We start from the raw sequence: 22,405 nt of genomic DNA, 5'->3' as shown, positions 1-22,405 counted from the left end.
GTGTGATCCAGTGGGGCTCATTGCCACTTGCTCCTGAATAAACAGAGACATGGTTTTCAGAAGAGATTGACTTGGCAGATTCTTCCCCTCAAAGTATTTCCTCATCTGATGAAGAAAGGAGATCCCTAATTCTGGAGGTGTAGGGGCAGGGAGATCATCTGAGTGGAGAATAGGTCTTATAGCTGAAGGAAGGTTGGGATATTTGATCTTTTTTCTACAAGTATTGAAACCAGTTACATTTGTTAGACAAAACTTGTCAAAGTGGATACGAATGTCCAACTCGACACAAAGAGAAAGAACTATCTCTCTTAACCGGAGACATTTCTCTAAAGAGTCGGCCTGAACTAGCCAATCATCCAGATACCGAAGCAGCCTTACTTTTAACCAATGCAGAATAGCCGAAACAGGAGCCATCACCCGAGAAAAGACCTGTGGAGCAGTGGTGAGGCCGAAACAAAGGGTCTTGAATTGGAAAACTCCCGAGTCTGTGAAAAACCGAGGTAAGGCCTGCTATTTGGATGGATGGGGATTTGCAGATAAGCATCTTGCAGATTGATCAAAATCATCCAGTCCCTCTTCCTGACGGATGAAAGAACAGTCTGAACCGTCTCCATCTAGAACTTGGACTTTAGAATGAACTTGTTCAGGACCGAAAGATCTATGATGGGGTGCCAAGCACCCAAGGCCTTTAGAACCCCAAACACCCGTGAGTAAAACCTGGGAGAAGGAGGAGCTCGTTCTATGACATCCTTCTCTAAGAGGGCCAAAAGCTCCTTCTCCAAAGCTTGACCCCTCATTGAGCGAGGGGAATAACTGCTGAACTCGAGAAAACGATTGGAAAGTAGAGGTCTCAAGACAAAAGGGATCTCGTACCCTACCTTCAGGACCTCCACGACCCAAGTATCCACTGCTCTCTCCTGCTGCGGTCTCCGGGCGAGGTAATGACTCCTACTTCCAAAAATTCTTACACACAGACAAGGAAGAAGAAGAAGAAGGACCTCCTGGAGGTTGAGCTCTTCCTCTGCCCTTAGATCTGTGCCAAGAACCTCTCCCGCATTTCAAAGGGCAAGCGCCAGAGACCTGAGAAGATGTACTCGGGAGAAACAAGCCCGAAGAAGGAGGTTGTTGGGCTGGAGCGGAAGGTGCAAGTCTGGCACTAAACTTACACTTACCCCTTGAAGAAATGCAAGGATAACCCGAGGAAAAAGCTCTTAATAAGGCCCAATGAGCTTCGGAAGAGGCATCGCCTTGATGTTCTTTCAAAACCTCAGAAAGCACAGACATATCACAAAGGGAATTGCCAAAAGGAGAAGACGACAGTAAATGATTTCTCTGCATCTCCGAAACAGAAGAGGGTAACTGTGACAAATACAGGTTACACCTTAGAGAAACGAGAAAGGCCTGCATAGAAGCAGCAAGCTCGTTCTAATGTACAGAAGCGACTATTAAGTGACAGGAGGGAACTACCAGCCTCATTCTTCTGTGTGCAAACCTTGCAACACGACCAAAATGAGGGGACTGGGAAGGGGTATTTCATTATGATAGATGGGTGAGCACAGAAAATGTTATATCAAAAACTAATTGTTTATGACATACACATCAATCATAATTAACTTGAACAGTTATTCAGGTGGGAAGATTAAATGATATGATACTCAGTTATAGTGAAATTGTTACAAGAACACATAGGGATAAAAAACTTCATGAATCAAAGGTCTGGACAATCTCATGAGGTTAGGTAGACTAACCCTGAGACTGAGCATTAGTTTGTACTCTGGTAACTTCTTTAAATAAAAAAAGGTTTTGTGGCAAACATGAACTATTCAGGTGAGATTAAACAACCTATAACCCCAGAAGATTACATTTCATGAGTGAATGAAAAATGATCAAGGCCAAGTTAAACATAGGACATAAAGAAAGAAGAATGCTCTGCATCTGTCTGAGGAATAAAATGATGACAGAATCAAATGGAAAAGCTTAAGACTTTCTAAAAGATGGAAGAGAGGACTAGAAAATAAAAAATCAATGTGAGTAAGCCAAAATCAAAGGCAATGTTCAGGGTTGGAAGGGTAGAATATTTCTGATACCTTAGTGCCATACTGGTCTATAAGAGTGGAGAACAAAGAGAATAGCAACAGCCTGGATAAAGTATTATAAGGTTAACTGACTACTACAGATAAATACAACTGGCATACAAGAAAAATTTGTGATGCTTTTCTAGACAATTGCTGTGGCATTTACAAAGCATGAGATTCTGAAAAACATGAATTTAAATGTACTGAAATTCATGGTTCTCTGGGCTGAGTGAAATTCAAGGTACTAGTTGGCTGGGATGATCAAATCACAACACTGAATATAGCTGAAAGATGTGTTTGGAGTCTCGACAACAGACAAGTGGTCTAGGTATCAAGTCAGAAGAGGTGCAATCAGAAGAGGTAGATATGAGAGCAACAGAATGCCAAAGAGTATATAAGCCAAAACAATCAGAGAAGGGGTACAGAAGAGGTCTTGGACATAACTGAAATTAAAAATGATATTGTTATGATACAATAAAGTTTCATACATACTTACCTGGCAGATATATACTTAGCTAAGACTCCGTCGTCCCCGACAGAAATTCAAATTTCGCGCCACTCGCTACAGGTAGGTCAGGTGATCTACCTGCCTGCCCTGGGTGGCAGGACTAGGAACCATTCCCGTTTTCTATCATATTTTCTCTCTTCCACCTGTCTCCTGCGGGGAGGCTGGGTGGGCCATTAATCGTATATATCTGCCAGGTAAGTATGTATGAAACTTTGTTGTATCATAATATCATTTTCATACAATCAACTTACCTGTCAGATATATACTTAGCTGATTGGCACCCTTTGGTGGAGGGTAAGAGACAGCTAACTATGGAATAGACAGGTAAACAACATATGTTGTAGGTATAAATAAACCTTGGTTCCTACCTGACAGGTGGTAGACTTCGTGGCTGCTGCCCAGGAGTCTGCATCACCTCAAGAAACTTTAGTGAGATATGTGATCTATGGCCAAGAGTTCTGGTGGGTCTGCCGATGGGGTCTTATCCGCTTACTTGGCAAAGCCTAAAAGGACTTTGTCAATGGGTGCTAATCCACTTATATGACAATACACCTTATGAAGGAGCACACAACCGATCCCAATCACCTGATCCTAACCACCATGTTAGTACTAAAGATTGTTCAGAGTTATCCCCAAACTCTTCACAACAACCAGAACTCAAAAACACATTACGCACACATACATAAATTAAAAAAAAAAAAATTAATACTCATCTAAGAAGATATCACAAGAGTTCCTTACTGAACAATAGTGAATGGCCGCCAGTGCGACATCTAGCACTTTTGTCAGCAGAAAGTCTAGAACATATCTAATAGAAGGTATGTACAAAATTAAGGATCGGTGTTAGCTCCTATACCCAGGATCGTATCTGCAGACACGAAAGGACCTAGAGAAAAACATTTCTCGTAGGTCACACGAACATCTCTCAAGTAGTGAGATGCAAAAACTGAGTTGCATTTCCAAAATGTCGCTTCCAAGATGTTCTTTAGTGACATATTCTTTTGAAACGAGAGAGACGTCGCTACTGCTCTCACTCCATGAGCTTTCACTTTCAAGAGTCGAAACACGTTGTCAGGACAGACCTTATGTGCGTCTGTAATGACGTTTCTCACAAAGAACGCTAGAGCATTCTTAGACATCAGTCTTGTGGGGTCTTTTACCGCGCACCAAAGACCTTGTCTAGAGCCCCCCATCTGGTTTTTTCTCTGCAGGTAGAATTTTAGTGCTCTTACAGGACAAAGAGATCTTTCTGCTTCTCTACCGACGAGACTCGATAAGCCTTTAACATCGAAGGTCTTAGGCCAGGGATTTGAGGGGTTCTCGTTTTTAGCTAAAAATAATGCTTTAAACGAGCAAATGGCTGAGTCTCCCTTGAATCCTACTTTATCCTCTAGGGCATGCAGCTCACTAATTCTTTTGGCTGTTGCTAAAGATAAGAGGAATAAGCACTTCCTTGTTAAGTCTCGAAACGAAGCCAGATGAGGAGGTTCGAACCTTTCAGATGACAGGAACTTGAGCACTACATCTAGGTTCCAGCTAGGAGGCGCCGGTTCCCTAGACTTTGTAGTTTCAAAGGATCTTATAAGATCGTGGAGATCCTTATTATCTGCAAGTTCTAGGCCTCTATTCCTGAAGACTGCCGAAAGCATGCTCCTGTATCCCTTTATTGTGGATACACATAGATGAGAGTCTTCTCTTAGGAACTACAAGAAATCAGCGATTTCGGTCACAGAGGTAGTGAAGGAGGACAACTACTTCGACTTGCACCACCTTCTAAAAACTTCCCACTTAGACTGATATACTTGTCTAGTGGAGGCTCTGCGGGCTCTCGCGATCGCGATTGCAACCTTGCGAGAAAACCCTCTCGCTCTGACAAGTCTTTCGATAGTCGAAAGGCAGTCAGAGCGAGAGCAGGGAGGTTTTGATGATACCTCTCGAAGTGTGGCTGTCTGAGAAAATCCATCCTTCTTGGAAGGGATCTGGGAAAATCTACTGTCTACTCCACCACCTCTGTGAACCAATCTTGTGCCGGCCAAAAGGGGGCTATCAGGGTCATCCTTGTCCCCTTTGAAGCCACAAATTTCTTCAGTACTTGTCCCAGGATCTTGAAAGGTGGAAAAGCGTAGATGCCTACATGAGACCAGTCTAGCAGGAAGGCGTCGACTATCAGAGCCCTGAGGTCTTCTACCACCGAGCAAAAGACTTCCAGTCTTTTGGAGAGGAATGTGGCGAAGAGATTCACATGAGGAGTCCCCCAAAGAGACCAGAGACTCTGACACTCTTCTGAGTGGAGGGTCCACTCTGTGTGAAGGACCTGGTTCCTCCTGCTCAGCCTGTCCGCCCTTACGTTCCTTACCCCCTGAACAAATCTCGTAAGAAGGGAGATGTTCCTCTAGGAAGTCCAAAGCAGCAGGTCTCTTGCTAGTTCGTAAAGGAACAAGGAGTGAGTTCCTCCTTGTTTCTGAATGTAGGCAAGCGCGGTGGTGTTGTCCACATTTACTTGAACTACTCTGTTTGACACAAAAGGTTCGAGGTTCTTCAGAGCCAGGTGTACGGCTAAGAGTTCTTTGCAGTTTATGTGCCAGGACACCTGTGCTTCCTCCCAGGTGCCTGACACCTCTCTCGTACCTAATGTTGCTCCCCAACCCTCTCCGACGCATCGGAATATAACACTCGGCTTGGGTTCTGAACCTCCAGGGAGATTCCCTTGTTCTCTTTCAACAGGGGCAACCACCATTCCAAGTGAGGCTTCATCTCCACTGGAATGGGGAAGAAGTCTGATAGACATCCGGTCTTCCAACTCCATGACCTCTTGAGGAAGAATTGAAGCGGACGTAGATGAAGTCTTCCTAGAGGAAAGAACTGTTCGAGCGAGGAAAGGGTCCCTAGAAGGCTCAACCATTCCCTCGCCAAAGTTTGTTCTTTCCCTAGGAAGAGAGAGACTTTCTCCAAGCCTTTCACGAGTCTCTCTTGCGAAGGAAATACTCGAAAACCCCGAGAATCCATCCGAATCCCCAGATAGACTATGTTCTGTCTGGGGGTCAGCTGCGACTTCTCGAGGTTTACGAGTAATCCCAACGACTTGATCAGGTTCAGGGTCAAAAAAAAGGTCCTCCAAACACTGCCTCTCTGATCTGGCTCTGATGAGCCAGTAGTCCAGATACAGAGATATTGACGCCCTTGAGGTGAAGAAACCTCACCACATTCTTCATCAGGCTTGTGAAGACCTGAGGAGCTGTGAACAGGCCGAAACACAAGGCCCTGAACTGAAAGATCCTTCCCCCCGTCATGAAACGGAGGTACTCCTTCGACAAAGGGTGAATCGGGACGTGAAAATAGGTGTCCTGGAGATCCAGGGAAACCATCCAATCTCCTTGGTGCAGAGCCGAAAGGACTGAGGCAGAAGTCTCCATGGAGAACTTCTCCTTCTGAACAAATTTGTTCAGAGCGCTGACGTCTAGAACTGGTCTCCAGCCCCCCGAGGCCTTTGCAACCAGGAAAAGGCGATTGTAAAACTCCGGGGAGTTTTGATCCAGCACTAGCTCTATCGCTCTCTTGTCCCACATCTGATCCACCATTAGTCAAAGAGTATCCCTCAGCACAGGGTCCTTGTAATTGGCGGACAGTTCCCGCGGAGATGAAGTCAGGGGAGGACTGTCCTGGAAGGGGATACAGTATCCCTTCCTTATCACAGACATTGAAGAAGCGTCCGTGTTGATGCGTGTCCAGGCCTCCGCAAATCCTAGAAGCCTGGCACCTACTGGTGTTTGGAGGCGCGTAGAATCACTTTCCCTTCTTAAAGGGACGGAAGGCAGATCTACCTCTCCTCTTAGGAGCCTTCCTTTTTGAGGGAGCTCTGGAGGGAGGGCCTCCTCGAAAGGGCTGAAGAGACGTACTCAGCCCTTTCTTCTCAACAATTGCAGCAGGTCTCTTCTTCCTTGAAGACTGAAGGAGAAGGTCTTGCGTCGCCTTCTCAGTTAGTGATCGGGAAATGTCCTTCACTAACTGAGAAGGAAACAAAAAGTCAGACATGGGAGCGTAAATCAGTGCTGCTCTTTGAGAGTGGGAGACCGCCTTGGTCAGAAAAGCACTGAATACCGTCCTCTTCTTCAGTAGTCCCGCTCCAAATAGAGAGGAAACTTCTAAGGAGCCATCTTGTACTGCCTTGTCGATGCACGACAAGATACAAAGAAGGACTTCCGGGTCGAGACCCTCTGAGTCATGCGCCTTCTTAGACATCACCCCAAGGGACCAATCCAAGAAATTGAAAACTTCCAAAGCATGGAAGAGTCCCTTGAGGAGATGATCCAGCTCCGAAATGCCCCAAGTCACGCGAGCAGAGTTCAGTCCATGTCTTCTTGAAGCATCAACTAATGTAGAGAAGTCTGCTTCAGCCGAGGATGGGAGAGAAAGACCCATATTCTCCCCCGTTTGGTACCAAATGCCCCTTCTGCCAGCAAGTCTCGCTGGGGGCATGCAGAAGACCGTTCTGACAAGATCCTTCTTCGTTTCCATCCATGCATTAAGAGACTGATGAGCCCTCTTCATAGAGATGGTAGGTCTCATTTTCAGGAAAGACGAAGACTTAGGGACCTTTGAACTTGAAAACAGAGAGCGCGGAGAAGGAGGAGCGGCAGGAGTTAACGCGTCCCCATATTCCTGAAGCAGAAGGGCTGTCAAGACTTTGTAGCTTGAGAGTCCTTCCCTACCACGAGCCTCGTCTTCTGAATTCTCGTCTACACAGGGATCCAAAGGAGAATCCGCTTCAAAATCAGTTAGTCTTCTATCCGTGGGAGACAAACTCCTGATAGGAGAGGGACTAAGAGAATGTACTGAGTCCCTCTTGAAAAAAGTTGGCGCCTCGCGTCTGGTTGGCACTTCACACCTGGCTGACGCCTCGCGCCTGACTGGCGCCTCGCGCCTGACTGGCGCCTCACGCCTGGCTGGCTCCTCGCCCCTGGCTGGCGTCTCACGCCTGGATGACGCCTCGCGCCTGGCTGGCGTCTCGTGCCTGGCTGGCGCCTCGCGCCTGGCTGGCTCTTCGCTCCTGTCTGGTGCCTCGCGCCTGGCTAGCTCCTCGCGCCTGGCTGGCGATCTCGCCTGGTAGGCTGCTCGTGCCTGGAAGGCTGCTCGCGTCTGTAAGACTCTTCTTGTCTGTCTGGCGCCTCGCGCCTGGCTGACGCCTCGCGCTTGGAAGTAATCTCGCGCTTGGCTGGTGCCTCGTGCCTGGTATATGCCTCTCTCGCGCTTGGTCTGAAATGAAGATCCTCTTCTACGTGTTTGAAAGAGAAAGACTCATGCCTGGTTAGCGCCTCGCGCCTGGCAGGAGAAAGAAGACGAGACTTCTTAACATCTTAACAAGAGCGCAAAGTCCTTCTTGCGAAGAGGATCTCTAGTAAGAACTCTGACCAAGGAGGCTAGCTGCTCTTGAACAGCTAGTAGGATCCTCTTAGAAGTTTCTCCAGCGTCCTCTTCAATGGGAGGAGAGGGAGACCTCGAAGGAGTACGATCAGCTATGTCCATGCAGGGAGACGTCGATACTACCTTCGCCTTCTTGATCGAGGAGGGAGCTTCATCAGAGAAGCGCTCAGGGCTCGAGTTCAAAGAAGGTTCTTTCCAATGCCTTTTCAGGGGCCTGGAAAGATCAGAGTCCTTCCACCCTCGTTTAGGTGAAGGAGAGGCAGAAGAAGAGAAACTCTCTCGCAGGACGCTTTTTCTAAAGCGGTCCTGAGCAGTCTGTTGCGAGACAGAGCCTGCTGAAGGGACGTCTGACCGTTGGGGATTCTCCACGACCTCCTTAAGGCTTTCGACTTTCAACTTTCTCTGGGCATGGGAGCTTGGAAGAGGTCTAGACCTGGGAGCGTCGCAGAGACGATCAAAAGCCCCCTCCACAACACTGGGAGCACTCACTTCACTGAACAAGTCACTGTCACTATCCTTACCTTGCATGGCCGGCATTTTGGATCTCATCCTGTGAATAGTAGCCTTCAGGTCGGCGATTTCAGAGGCCGATTCTGATTGCAAAGCCTGTGAAGGTCCCGAAACAGAGGGAAAATCAAAAACATTATTAATAGGAGAGATAGACTCATTAAAAGGCTCAATAGGCCTTGTACTCACACCCTTTGATGCAGCCCGTCTAACTCTATCCCTCTCTAACTTCTTCAAGTAAGAAGTTAGAGTCTTCTATTCTTCCGCATTCAACCTTTCACATTCATGACAGGCATTAGTTAAAGAACATTCAAACCCTCTACATTTACGACATACAGTGTGAGGACCAACCGAAGCCTTCGGTATCCTCACCTTGCAGCCTACATTCACACACATTCTCACACTAACACTTGAATCAGACATTCTGTTGAAAAATAAAAAAGCAAGTCCAAATCCGGTCCACAGTAGCGAATGCCAAAACAACGATCCAGGTACGTCACCAAAAAGTCCGATGAAAAGAAGATCAAATGCTTTGAAATAAGATTTCAGGTCAGGAGGTAGTAACAACAATGTTGATACCACCGGCGACAGAGAAAATATGATAGAAAACGGGAATGGTTCCTAGTCCTGCCACCCAGGGCAGGCAGGTAGATCACCTGACCTACCTGTAGCGAGTGGCGCGAAATTTGAATTTCTGTCGGGGACGACGGAGTCTTAGCTAAGTATATATCTGACAGGTAAGTTGATTGTATGAAACATAAATACTAATTACATTTATAAGACAAAATACGTCGTAGAAATGACTCCTTAAAAGTTCAACCCAACACAGAAAAATCCTAATGCAAAAACATTAATGATAATAACTTGGATACCAGCATAAAAAAATGTTACAAGAGCAAAATAATTCTGCCAAAATGAAAATACTCTGGGAACAAAAGTAATACCTTGAATGAATGGCAATGGCAAAGGAATGAGGCTATGTCAACAAGTGTGCTATCCATATGAGTAGCATAAATTGTTAACTGGTTCACCCTGAAGGTGCTTTCTTGTAAAAGGCACTAGCTGCTATTTACTTTACGCATAATTTTGTTTTTTTGGTCTCAATAAATACCTGAATGCTTCCCCAAAAAGGATGCTGATTAATTCAGTGCCATCCGGTATGAGGGATAAGAAAAAAAAAACTTAGCATTGGCAGACAATAGGTTGCTCTTTTCTTGGTTTTACAAAATTTACTCTTTACCATTTGGTTTATTCTATCAAATGCATTAATATATAATAATTAAAGTTTTTATTCATTCACATACATTAAGAAATATTTCAAAATTTTAAGTCACAGACTATCATACAAGGGAAAAATGCAATCAAGCATGAGAACTAAATGAAAATGGAAGCAAACAAACCTGATGTACAGGCAGCTGAAAAGTTTCTCCAGAAGCAACTGGTTTTGACAATAGCTCTTGACGAAGACGCTGAACTTCAAGTGCTTGTCGCTTATTCTCTGCCTGAGACAGCTCTTTCTCCTAATAAATAACAATTAACTATACTATACAGCATGCTCTTCTGTTTCAACACTAATCATTTGTAATACATAAAAGTAAAATTCCATCATGCACTGTCTGAGTAACTGGAGAATGCCACAGCCCTTTGTTCTGTACCTTTACTGATTCACTACTATGCTGAAACATACTGCTAAATGATGTGACTTTAATTTTATGAAAGTTAAGAATGTAAGAAAATTTCATTAACATTATCCAGGATTTTTAAAATACTGAAATTAGCTCTAACTCTGTTATGTACTAAAGTACGCATGTGTATTGGGGAGAATACCTAAGTGATTTGCATGATTGTTGAATTAGCAAATTTTTTCATGATCCCTAGACAAAACCAAGAATTTGTGCTATGTGTCATTATAGCTTTTTGTCAAGGTTGAGAGATGAAAGTGCTAAGATTTAATTCTTAACAATACGTACCACCATAAAAATGTATACTTAAGTCACTGAATAATTTTAATTAAAGATATTTACAGATGTGCAAAGGAGTGGTTATAGATCAGTAGTATATTAACCTTTAGCGCCGTTTCCAACTCCTGCTGCAGGACTGAATTCTCATCTGATGTATCTTGAAGAGCAGCAGAATGCACCTGCTGAACCAAGGCTTCAACTTTATTCTGATATTGCTTCCCCGTTGATAACACTTTACCTTGAGAATTTGACAGTTCTTCACGGAGGCTTTCAATCACTGACTGAAAAATAACAAAATATCAGCAAGTTTCATTAGAATTCACAATGTTTACCAACCCATAAACACTAATAGATCTTAACTGTAACTTTACATATAAATATTTAAAGCTCCTATAGGCTAGAGTCTGAGAGTCCTGGGTTGCCTTGCTAGCTGCAGTTGCAAAAGTGTTAAAAAATCTATCAAACATTATCAATTCAGTCCATTAGTTGGACCTTACCCCTTAATAGGCGGATACCCTCATAAGAGTAACAATGACAGGTTTTGAGTGTTGGATGGATTATCTCCTGGCGAGTATGAATATTACATGCCATCGATTTGGAGAAATTGGGCAGGAAAGAGGTTCCATTACTTCAATAGCTCATAAATTTACTAATGACACCTTTAAGACTGGCTCAGTTTGCCAATTCAAGGTGGCTCATGATTTAGCTATGCACTTGAATTCAAGGGGGCATGTACAGCTATGCTCAGAATTCATGTTACATGACTGCAGAGAATTTTGTTCAAAATTCACAAACTGGCAACCTAACATGCTCCATATTTACCTGTTATTTCAATGCGAAAACACGATTATGGCATACAATAAGGCTATATGTTTCATAAGAGTGAAATCTGTCATATATACATATTTCAAAACTGTAAGAAAATGTTGTGTAACCCAATTTCAGAAAAAAACACTTACGAAACATTTTCAAAACTTTCATTCACTCATCGCTGATGCATTTGACCAAAACGAAGTCGTCATCAAACCTCAGTTCAAATGTTTAATAAAAAAATGAAAAAAATTGTAATAACATTAATATTGCTTCCAAAGCAAGCATAAAATTTGAAATACATAGTCCTATTTGATTGGTTTTACACCTCACTGCTGAAAAAATGTAAATATGTATATATAAAAAAGTAGAATGTGCCAACTTAGATCAACATGTGAGTGGAGCGTGTGTGATGCACCATTACAGAGGTAGTGCAACACCTGGTGTAGCATAGGTCTACAATGAGTAGCAACGATGAAATTATCTTGAAAACATTTACAGTGGACCCCCCGTATTCGCGTTCTCCAGATTCGCGGACTCACACATTCGCGGATTTCTCTCGAGAATGTTTCCCTGCATTATTCGTGGAAAATTCGCGCATTCGCGGTATTTTTCTATGATAAATATCCACAAATTCCTGGTTTTTTTGATGAATTTCACCATAAAATGCACTTTTTGTGATAAAACTATTAAAAAAACCATGTATGAAAATTTTTAGTGGGTTTTTCTTGAGTTTTAGCTAACAAAATAGGCTGTTTTTAGCATTTTTATAGGGGTTCCAAACATTCGCGGATTCTAACTATTCACAGGGGGGTCTGGTACGCATCCCCCGCGAATACGGGAGGACCACTGTATTTTATATTTGTTAGGAATATTTGGATTTTCATACAAAATTATTTGTTATATTTCTTAAATACTTCAATAATGATGGCATACTGGCAAATATTTACCTATGCAATTATTCTTTTGTCAAAGCCAAGATTTTGTTTCTAGGCCTAGGTGTGTTACATTTCTTTACTTTACACTTTGCATTCACACCTCTATATTAACAATTTCTGGCCAGAGAGCAAATGAGGTTATCTACACATTCTTGCTCTTCAAGTTACCTTATGAAAGAATAAATTATACAACAAAAGTGAGCAGGACTTTTAAGAAAATAATATTTTAAGCCAGTTGAAAAGCAAGTGTTCCATAGGCCTTGATATCAATGGTAGCTATTGATATTTCGATTAATAGCCACCTTCTCCATATAATCAAAATCATCATCATCTTTTATTCCTCAAAGAACAGGCAATCTCTACAAATAAATTCATTAGTAACAAAGATTGCATCTCAGAAGGCTTAGATTATTTTTTAGGCCTATAAATCATTTTGCAACATCCAGGCAGCTTGAAGACAGCCTAAAATCTTAACATTCAAAGAAAAGTTGTTGTAATTCATATTCCTATTTTGAAAATGTTATGATGAATGTTGAGCTTATTAGGTCTACCGTTATTGTAATGGACTTATTATTCTTTGCTCTTCTTTATTTATTTGTAGGCCACCAGTGTATTGTAGTCGTTTTATATTTATGGTATTGTAGATTGTAGATTCTCTGGTTTCTTGTAGAAATTCTTTAAAGTCTCAAAATGCTATGAAGACACAGTGAAGTTTTTCTTACTTCATTCACACAAAATAAATTATACAGTAATTGACATATAAGTTTAGTTTGTACTGAGGTGTTGTAAGTTGACGACGTGTCGATATTTGAAGCCTTTCATCCCCACGGCTAGCAAGGCACACAACCTCACCATGTCGTTGCTAATTTGCTTCTCTCCGTTCTCTGCTTGTCTGCTTCTTCTGTGACCTCTCTTCAAAGAAGTCCCTTCCTCAGTAGTAGGCAGTCTTTTTCTGTTGCTACCTTCTGGTCTTCCTGATTGGTGAGTGAATAATGCTGACGTTTATAGTACCACCCTGTTTGGGCGGTAATTACCTCCTTTGCTGGGTATGATTACCGACGTCACTGGAAATGTCTAGTTTCCGCCATGAGGTGAAAGATTATTTCGGAGCTTTATCGTAAGCAGGTAAATGCAATTTTTAATTGCCGCAAGGATGCTAAACACCTTTGCTTGTTTGGGTTATAGTTCGATAAACATCTGTTGCTTCTCTCTCTCTCTCTCTCTCTCTCTCCATCTGTCTATCAGGGAATCTCTCTCTCTCTTTTTATATCTACACTATTTTCCCTAAGTAACATTACAACATAATGCTACAGAAGTAGTTATTGTGACCATCCCGAGGAGCATGTTAAGTGTGCTGTCATTGACAGCACTGCTAACCTTATCACGCCGTACTTTGAATAGTGCTAGCTGAGAATTCTCAAACTTTTCAACATGTATGACATTTGGAAAAAATTAAGTTAACACTACTTGGCAACGTCACGTTCAGTCTGAGAATCTGGATACAAAATGAATCAAGTCGCATGAGATTAGAGCATCACTGTACTGCCTCTATCTCTCACATGATGTCTTTTTATATATTTGCTCATAAATATACCCAGGGGATACTGTTGGTTTTAAGCCCGCCATTAATGTTCAGTTATGCCTGCGCAAATAACTGCACAGTCGGCCCGTGCAGTTATAAATGAATGTTAGTGTGGACAACCCGTACAGTTATTCTGGCCCGCTCAGGCGGCCTGAGTAAATAGCTTATCGCAATTGATGAGCCTCAGGCCAAATGGCTTTGCATGCACACTGCAACATTAATGTTGTGGAGGCAACTTTTTTGGTTCAGTTCGATTTCTGTCCGCGGACATATAATATGCACCAATCAAGAACACTGAGATGGGTTTTAATAAATTGAAAATTGTTAATACATAATTTGATGATATTCTGAATTTACTTGTTTTTAATCATTGATACAGCTGTCAAATAAAATATGTATATTTATAATTTCTCCACAGAAAAAAGAATTAATTATAATAACGGCTGAAAGTGGCAGCATTATTCCTGAATGCCTTGTAGCTAGATTTCATTAAAACCTACTGTGAGACTTTGCTTTGGCAAGTAAAATCCAAAGGCTATCATAACAGATTAAGCGTAGGTATGTTCATTTGTGGTTATAAACCATATATGCATGTCAGGTTTTCAATGAGAATAAATATTTATTGTGACAAAATACCAATGTAAAAAAACTAGAATAGGCCTACTACGTATATACATCTATTCATGATTATGCATCATATATGTCATTTATTTTTAAAATGAGAACAAAATAATATTCTACAATATGTATTGGACTGTGTATGTTTATTCATTACTTACATCCCACATAAGTTCATTTTGAAATGAAATTAGACTAATCAACACACTACGAAACAAAGGAAGACGGTAGTAAACTATGGATTTTCATTCATTGTAACACATTATAAAGTCAATCTTAAAATAAAAACAAATCAGTATTAACCCCTTTTAATGAAATAGAAAAATATATTAGGCCTATATGTATGTGTAAACTTTGAAATGAAACCAAATGATTACGAACTATATTATCTTTCCATGGAAACTTCGTTCATTCATAAAATATTCAATAAACATTATGAAAGTCCTTGGGACCAAATTTAACTCTTAACAAATTCAACTGGGAGTTTTTAATTAAATTTTTTCAACTACTTTCACTGGATATCTTACTTGACTTTAATGGATTTTCTTTATGTCAGCAAGCCAATTACAGACAGAGCATCGTATGTTGATGCTGTGGCTGCTACGGTGGACTGAGGAAAAACTGTATCGTTAGTGGTGAAGATTTGCCTGCACAGTCCGACTGTGCAGTTATAACTGTGCAGGCATAATGGAATGTTAGTGATGGGCTTTAGTTCTTATCTTTTATGATACTATGTTAGTTATAATTGTAATTTTGCAAAGAAATATTAGAAAAAAATATGTATAATTAAAAAAAGTTACTGCATCTTTGATCTCAGTAAATTTACGTAAATATTTTACAACAAATATACAGGCAGTCCCAGTTATCAGTGGTCTCGGTTATAAGCAATCTAGTTTTGTGGTGCTTGTCTAGAGCCAAAAATTGGTGATTTTCAGCACTCAAATGTGCCGGTGATTTTTGCTGTGGGAACAGAATCGCGGCCAATAACCGGGGACTGCCTGTACTCAGGATTTGTTACTGATTTTAGTTTTTATCTGTTATAATACTGTGTGAGCTGTAATTATCATTTTATAAAATAAAATAAAATTAATTATTAGAAAAAACACCTGGTAAAATTTACGATTGTCTAGTAAATGATGCCCCACAAGGGGTTGTAAAAAGGGATTTTGACGTAAGGAAAAATCTATTTCTGGGCGATTGGCTCGTGTCGCCAGCGAAATATCCTTTAATCTATTATTTCTAGGGTAAATGTACTAACACATACCAGAGAATAAATAAAATAAAGAAAAAGGTCCAGTATACTGACTCGCTCACCCCTCAGGAGGGTGTCGGTATGAACACTAGGCGAGTGAGACCACTACCACGAGCCAAATGCCAATAGAAATCTCCCACTACAAAATCCCTCCAAGAGGGGAGCCGACCCACAGAGTGAGCAGCTCGTACTACTACTACTCCATCCCATGCTGCCGACTGCTGCGCCTCTGGTGCCATCCTGAAGTTAGCAGACAAATGCTTGGGCGAAGGGATGGTGTGGGTGGGATTCGCTGGCGACACGAGCCAATCGCCCAGAAATAGATTTTTCCTTACGTCAAAATCCCTTTTCTGGGCTCAGCTCGTGTCGCTGCGCGAAATCGTACCAGAGAAATAGCACAAGATTGTAAACAAAAGTAATAAACTGAGAATAAAAATAAAATAAATCAGAATAGGTCTCAAATAAAGATAAAATATATAAGAATAGACTATAATTGCTAAAAGATACATATACACAGGGGTATAAAATAGAAATATGCTTAAATTACCCTTAAATCTAATCATGTTTGTAAACATAAAGGTAATTACATATGTACAGGTAAAATTATTTACATGTATCAATGTTATCTGTGTAACAGCATGTATCAAAAGTATAATAGCAATTAATAAAAACAATCAACAATAATAATATATAAAGGAATGTATATAACTTAATATACAAAACCCGTAATCATTATAATATGATGTATCCCCTAGCATAAAAATAAGGGGAAACATCCATGAGATCAATGTGTATAATCATTTGTGAGTGTCCCTAACCAGACAATAAGGGGCACCCACTACACTATCACAAAAGCAGCTAAGACACAAGGTGAATGCAAATGAACCAGGTAGGAATAGACGAACTTTTGGGTGAGGCAGGTAGAAAGGAGGACTGAATCTTCTACTACAAACTAGCTGAGTCAGGGGAAACTACGTTACCCGCTGCTACTGCTGGGAATTTCAGAGCTTCCAAGGACTTAAGGTAGTGACGTGAACACTGTCGGCGATTTCCATCCAGTATACTTTTTCAACTCATCGAAGTTCATATGTTGGAAATAATTAATTGAGGTGGCTACTGCCCTGACATCATGTGCTTTCGGGAAAGAGTCAGGATTGGCTTGCTTAATAAAGTACAGGATTTGTTGCCTGATGCCTTTAATGGATAAAGTTCCACCTTTTTCCCTCCTAAAGAGGGGACCCGACGAAGATGAGGAGGTCCTAGACAGAAAGGCTCGTAAGGTTGTAACTGGGCAAAGAGATACATCTTGTGGAAGGGGTAGTACCTTCCAAGGTTCCCACCTCATCAAAGGATCTTCATTCTTTGCTAAAAAGCTACGTTCCGGAGAAAGTAGGACTTCTCCTGTGGGAAGGAAACTGAATATGATCCGGGTCTCTGGATAGAGCCGACAGTTCTGAAATTCTTGCTCCTGAAGCTAAGCTTAATAAGAATAGGGTTTTTCTTAAGAGCATTATAAACGAGCATGTGTCATTATCGGTTTCGGAGCCAGTTTTTTAGAACATCGTTTAAGAACCATGAAACTGACGTAGGCCTTACAGAAGGCCTAAGCCTAGCACATGCCTTAGGAATAGACGAGAAGTAGGAATCCGTCAAGTCTATGTTAAATCCAAATTGAAATATCTTTTTCAAAGCTGACTTGTTTGTCGTAATCGTGCTAGCTGCTAAACTTTTTCAAATAAGGATCTGAAAAAGGATATAGCTGAATTAACTGTCATGATTCTAATATCCGAATCTCTCAGGAAGGTTGCTAACTTTTTGACAGCAGCATCATACTGCCTCAAAGTCGAATCCCTTTTATCGGATTCCAAGAATAGAATATTCTGAGGGTCAATATTCGCATCTCTTTTTGCCGCAAACTTCATGAAATCCATAAAGTTAGGGTTTTGAGAATCCCTGAGGGAAGGAAGCAACACAGTCTTCATTTGTACTGACTGGGAGAGCTTGGGACTGGGAATCTGAAGAGGACGAAGGCCCAGCTCCAAAATTAGAGGATACCAGTTGCTCTTCGGCCAGTCTGGGGCTACTAGAGCCACTTGACCCTTGAAAGTCCTGAGTTTGTTCAATACTTTCATGAGGAGATTCACTGGAGGGAAGACGTAAATCTTCTCCCAGTTGTTCCAGTCTAGAGCCAGGGCGTCCGTGGCATAGGCCAGAGGGTCCAGGTTGGGGGCTACATAACACGGTAGTTTGTGGTTTCGCTTGTGATCGCAAGAGGTCCACCTGTAGCCCTGGGACTCTTTTGAAGGATCCATTGGAACGAACTGTTGTCCAGTGACCATTCCGACTCTAGGGGTACTGATCGGGATAGGGCGTCTGCTATGACGTTTCTTACTCCAGCTATGTGAGTGGAGGAAAGATGCCAACTGAACTTGTCTGCCAGGGAGAAGATGGCTATCATGACATGATTTAGATGACGTGACTTGGAGCCTCCTCTGTTTATACAATGTACTACCACTGCGCTGTCCAGGACTAGCTTTATGTGGGAGTACTTGGTGGGCGTAACCTTTTTAGAGTCAAGAACACTGCCATTGCCTCCAGTACGTTTATATGGAACTGACGGAACTGAGGTGACCAAGTCCCTTGAACCTTTTTGACCTGGGAATACCCTCCCCAGCCGCTTAAGGACGCGTCTGTGTGGATGGTGACCCCTGGTGGAGGGAACTGAAGGGGTACTGACATTGATAAATTCTTGACTCTCGCCCATGGCCGAAGTCGATTCTTTAGAATCAGAGGCACTGAGGATAGTTTGTCCCTGGACCTGACGTTTGCTCGCGAGCGCCAGATTCTGGTTAGGTCTTTCAGTTTGGCTTTCATTAAGACGTTTGTCACTGATGCAAACTGGAGAGAACCCAGGATCCTTTCCTGGGCTCTCCTTGACGCTAGTTTGTGACTTAGAAATTGCTTGACTGACTTTGCTATTTCTTTCCTTTTGGTTGATGGAATCGACAGAGTGTGGGATGATAGATTCCATTGAATGCCCAGCCCACTGAAAGTTGACTCTGGAGTGAGTCTTGATTTGGTCCTGTTTTATTTTGAAGCTAGATATTCCAGGAACTGAATCACTTTCAGAGTAGCTCTGTTGCATTCCTCGACTGATGGGGCCCAGATCAACCAATCGTCGAGATACGCTACTACCATGATCCCTTGCGATCTGAGTTGTTGCACTACCACTTCCGCTAGCTTCGTGAACACTCTGGGTGCCACGTTGAGTCCGAATGGAACTACCTTGAAGGAGAATGTCTGGTCTCCTATCTTGAAACCCAGATACGGACGGAAGTGTCTTGCAATAGGGATATGATAGTAAGCGTCTGTAAGATCGATAGAGGTGGTGACGGCCCCACGGGGAAGTAGGGTCCCGCACCTGTGAGATCGTGAGCATCTTGAACTTGTCGCAGCGGATGGCTAAGTTTAAGCGGGACAAGTCTAAGATTACCCTTCTTTTTTGTGAGCCTTTTCTTTGCACGCTGAACAAGCGACCTTGAAATTTTAATCTCTTGACTCTCGCTATAGCTCCTTTTTGAAGGAGATCGTCTGCGTACTCTGTCAATTCCTTGGAAGGAAGTTGACGGAAAGGTCTGGATGGAGGTGGGTTCGTCAACCAGCTCCACCCAGACCTTTTGACACTATGCTCTGAGCCCATTGGCTGAAGTTCCACCGGTGGCGAAAGTGAAACAGCCTCCCCCTACCTGAAGTTCTTCATTGGTTCTGGTAACTGCCTCGGCCTCCTCTGAAGTGCTTTCCCCTGTTAAAGGGGCCTCCCGATCCTCTCCACGAAAGGAACGCTTACCTCTACCTCCCTTACCCGAGCGGTCATACTTCTGAGAAGCTTGACTCTCGAAGGCTTGATTGTAAGCTGGAGAGATGGCGTAAGAGGTGGAGGGCTGAGGCTGAGGGGATATCACTAAAATTGGCTGTGATTGACCTTTAGAAGTGGAGGGTTGGGCTGTCTGCACTAACGGTACTGTTGGAACTTGTTGAGGAAAGCGTAGTTGCTTCTTCTGGTAAGGTTGGAAACGCCTGGGTTTCTTTTGTCCCTTACCTTTAGGAGTCAGGTCTTGCCTCCTCTTAGCCGAAAGGCCCCAACGATCCTTAAGGCTCTGGTTTAACCTGGTAGCCTCTGATTGGACCTCCTTAACCATAGCTTCTGGGAAGAGATCTGCTCCCCAGATGCTAGACGAGAGTAACCTATTCGGTTCATGCCGAATGGTTGCCTCTTGTAGGACATGCTTCCTACAATTCGTCCGAGCAGTGGCAAACTCAAACATATCTGACTGTACCGTTTGAGTCAGGGCTTTGGTCATGAGCTTAAAAATCGGTTCTGATCCATAAGCCATGGTAGCTACCTCAGACATAGCCATAGAATTGATGGATCTGGCTAGACGCGATTTTGCATCAAACTCAGCCTGAATAAGGCTATCTGGGAGCCTGGGTAGCTTTTCACCAAACTGCTCCATAGCACGTCCGGTTTGAGTTTGCCAGCTGAGAATGTATTCGGCAAGTCTTCCCACAATTCTCCAACTGAGGGGAGCAACGGAGAAGTGGGATCCGCTTCCTTCAACTGCGGTATAGGTTCCCCCTTCTGGGCCGCTGGGATGGTCGACCTCGCGATCTTGGTTAGGAACGGGAGGCGGGGTACTCTCATCCATTGTAAAAATGGTAAAGGGACTCTTAAATGGTTGTATCTTGGTGTTAGAACAATCCATGTCCTCTAAACACCTGAGCCATTCTCTCTGAGCCTGGTCTCGTGAGTAGAGGACTGTCTCCTTAGGTACCTTATCGTCCCGCACCATAGCCGACGGCGTAAGCCTTGCGTAGCCTATGAACGGAGGCTGGAGGTCTTCCGGGAAGAACTCGAAGTCCTCTATTCTTCGAGTCCCAAATTCCGGTATAGAGATGAGACCGTCTTGGAAGGGGGCGTATGACGCTACTCTCCACGGATTGTTCATAGAGAACTGAGGTAGTGAGTCATACGGAGGAAGTTGGGATCCACTCGTGTTGGACAGTGGAGGAGAGGCTAGAGGAGCTTCTCTCAGCCCGGCTATAATGGAGTCCTGGGAAGTAATCCTGTCCGACAGACGAGAGATCATTTGCTCCATGCTACTCTTTAAGGACCCAACCAGGTCCCCCACCTGTTGCAACAGGCCAGCATTGGAGTCCAAAGCCGGAGCTGCTGCGGAGGTGGAGGGGAGGCTCTGAATCGGAACCAAAGGTAGCGGAACTGGTGATTCTGCCGGAGTGCGAGATCTCTCTCTGGAGGATTTACTCCTCGAGGACTTAGAGCCGGAGCTAGAAGCTTTAGACCTGGATGCTCCGGGATTCCCAGCCGGAGACTTACGGGAGGAGGATGAAGCCGAAGTCGTCTTCTTAGACGACGACGACGTCTTAGTCAAAGTCATCACCTTAGACTTGACCTTAGTCTAACCGAAGCACCAGGAGGAGAATATATTTCGTCACCCGTAAAGCCTTGGAAGGATGGAGAGGTTGCAGGAGTAGAAGAAACAGTTACGCCCAAGGGTGACCCTTGGTGTCCACCGTACCTACCTCGACCAACAGGTCGTCTATACCTACCATAGGTTCAACATTAATATCTAGGGTCGCGACATCCGTAGAGATATCCTGGTCCTGATCAGTTAATGAGGTGGCCAGCTGTTGTTGGATGAAGGCGATAGTCGGATCCGCTTCTATCGGGTCGACGTATCCTGTCGCCTTGCCTCCGGGGAAGATTAGTAATGCCAACCGCTTCTCTAGGATGTAGGGCTGTCCCTTGGCGGCGTTTTTCCCAAAACTGCCGACCCAGGCCCGCAGGGTTAGCCAGTGCGGTATCTCTTACCGCCGGAGCCTGGAAGAGAGGGCGTAGTTTTAGATTTAAGAATCACTTAAAACTAAAACTTAAAGTATAACTTAAATTAATTGCCTTAAGTTAATATGATGAAAACTTAAGCGCTAAAAAAGAAGCGGAGCAGCTACTGGAGATGTAAAACTTACCCCTTCCAAAAGCTGGCTCACCAGATCGTAACATATGGTACACGTCTCATGGTACCAGACCTGGATGTCCCCGAGCGGAGTCGCGCATGGAGCATGGGACCGGCAAACTTCGTGTCCACAAGGGTCCTGAAGTGTGGCGGAACATCCCGGATGCTCACAGTTGGTGGCCTGTAAGTGGGGAGACACATGAGTATCTTAAAAAACATCACTTACAGTCTAAAGGACAGAAGAGCTCCGATGCATGCCGGAGCTCGGAAAAAATTTGTGCATAACCCCTCCCTGCATCGCCTGAATAGGCTATAATCCCGAGAGATCCGGTAAGATATGTCAGGGAGGGGATGGTTTAAGGTTCTTAAGATAAACTTAAAGATAACTTAAACCTAACACACAAGCAAACCGGACAAAGTCCAGTGCGTAGCGGAGTGTAGTAACTCAGCAAAACGGTAAGGTTAGTAGAGACCCACTGTATGCTCCGGTCCACCCTACTGGGTGGACTAACAACTTTCCGCTGGATACCAGGACTCCGATCAGGAAGGAGCCCTAGTAAGATTGGGAAAGAGCGAGAAGACATACAGGCTCAAGCTAGCCCGGAGCGACAAGGTAGCGCGGAGGGTGGGCAAGGCCAGTACCCCCCACTCCGTACCAACCGGCCGGACCGAGAAGCCGGAGAGGTCGAGACCAGTCTGGT

General features: G+C 43.4%; 1 protein-coding gene across 5 annotated transcripts in view; it reads right to left on the bottom strand.

The window, feature by feature from the left end:
• LOC135206259 (myosin-11-like) overlaps positions 1-22,405 on the bottom strand; it is a 1,008,036-nt gene that overhangs the window by 66,247 nt on the left and 919,384 nt on the right. For all 5 annotated transcript variants that reach the window (XM_064237668.1, XM_064237666.1, XM_064237664.1 and 2 more), the window contains 2 exons: positions 10,577-10,753; positions 9,912-10,031 (listed from right to left, as the gene is read on the bottom strand). In XM_064237668.1, the coding sequence (XP_064093738.1) occupies positions 9,912-10,031; positions 10,577-10,753 (297 nt within the window). The remainder of the gene's footprint in view (positions 1-9,911; positions 10,032-10,576; positions 10,754-22,405) is intronic.

This window comes from Macrobrachium nipponense, chromosome 29, assembly GCF_015104395.2.
Source record: "Macrobrachium nipponense isolate FS-2020 chromosome 29, ASM1510439v2, whole genome shotgun sequence".
Classification (NCBI taxonomy): Eukaryota; Metazoa; Arthropoda; class Malacostraca; order Decapoda; family Palaemonidae; genus Macrobrachium; species Macrobrachium nipponense.
This window is presented reverse-complemented; position numbering and strand designations above follow the sequence as displayed.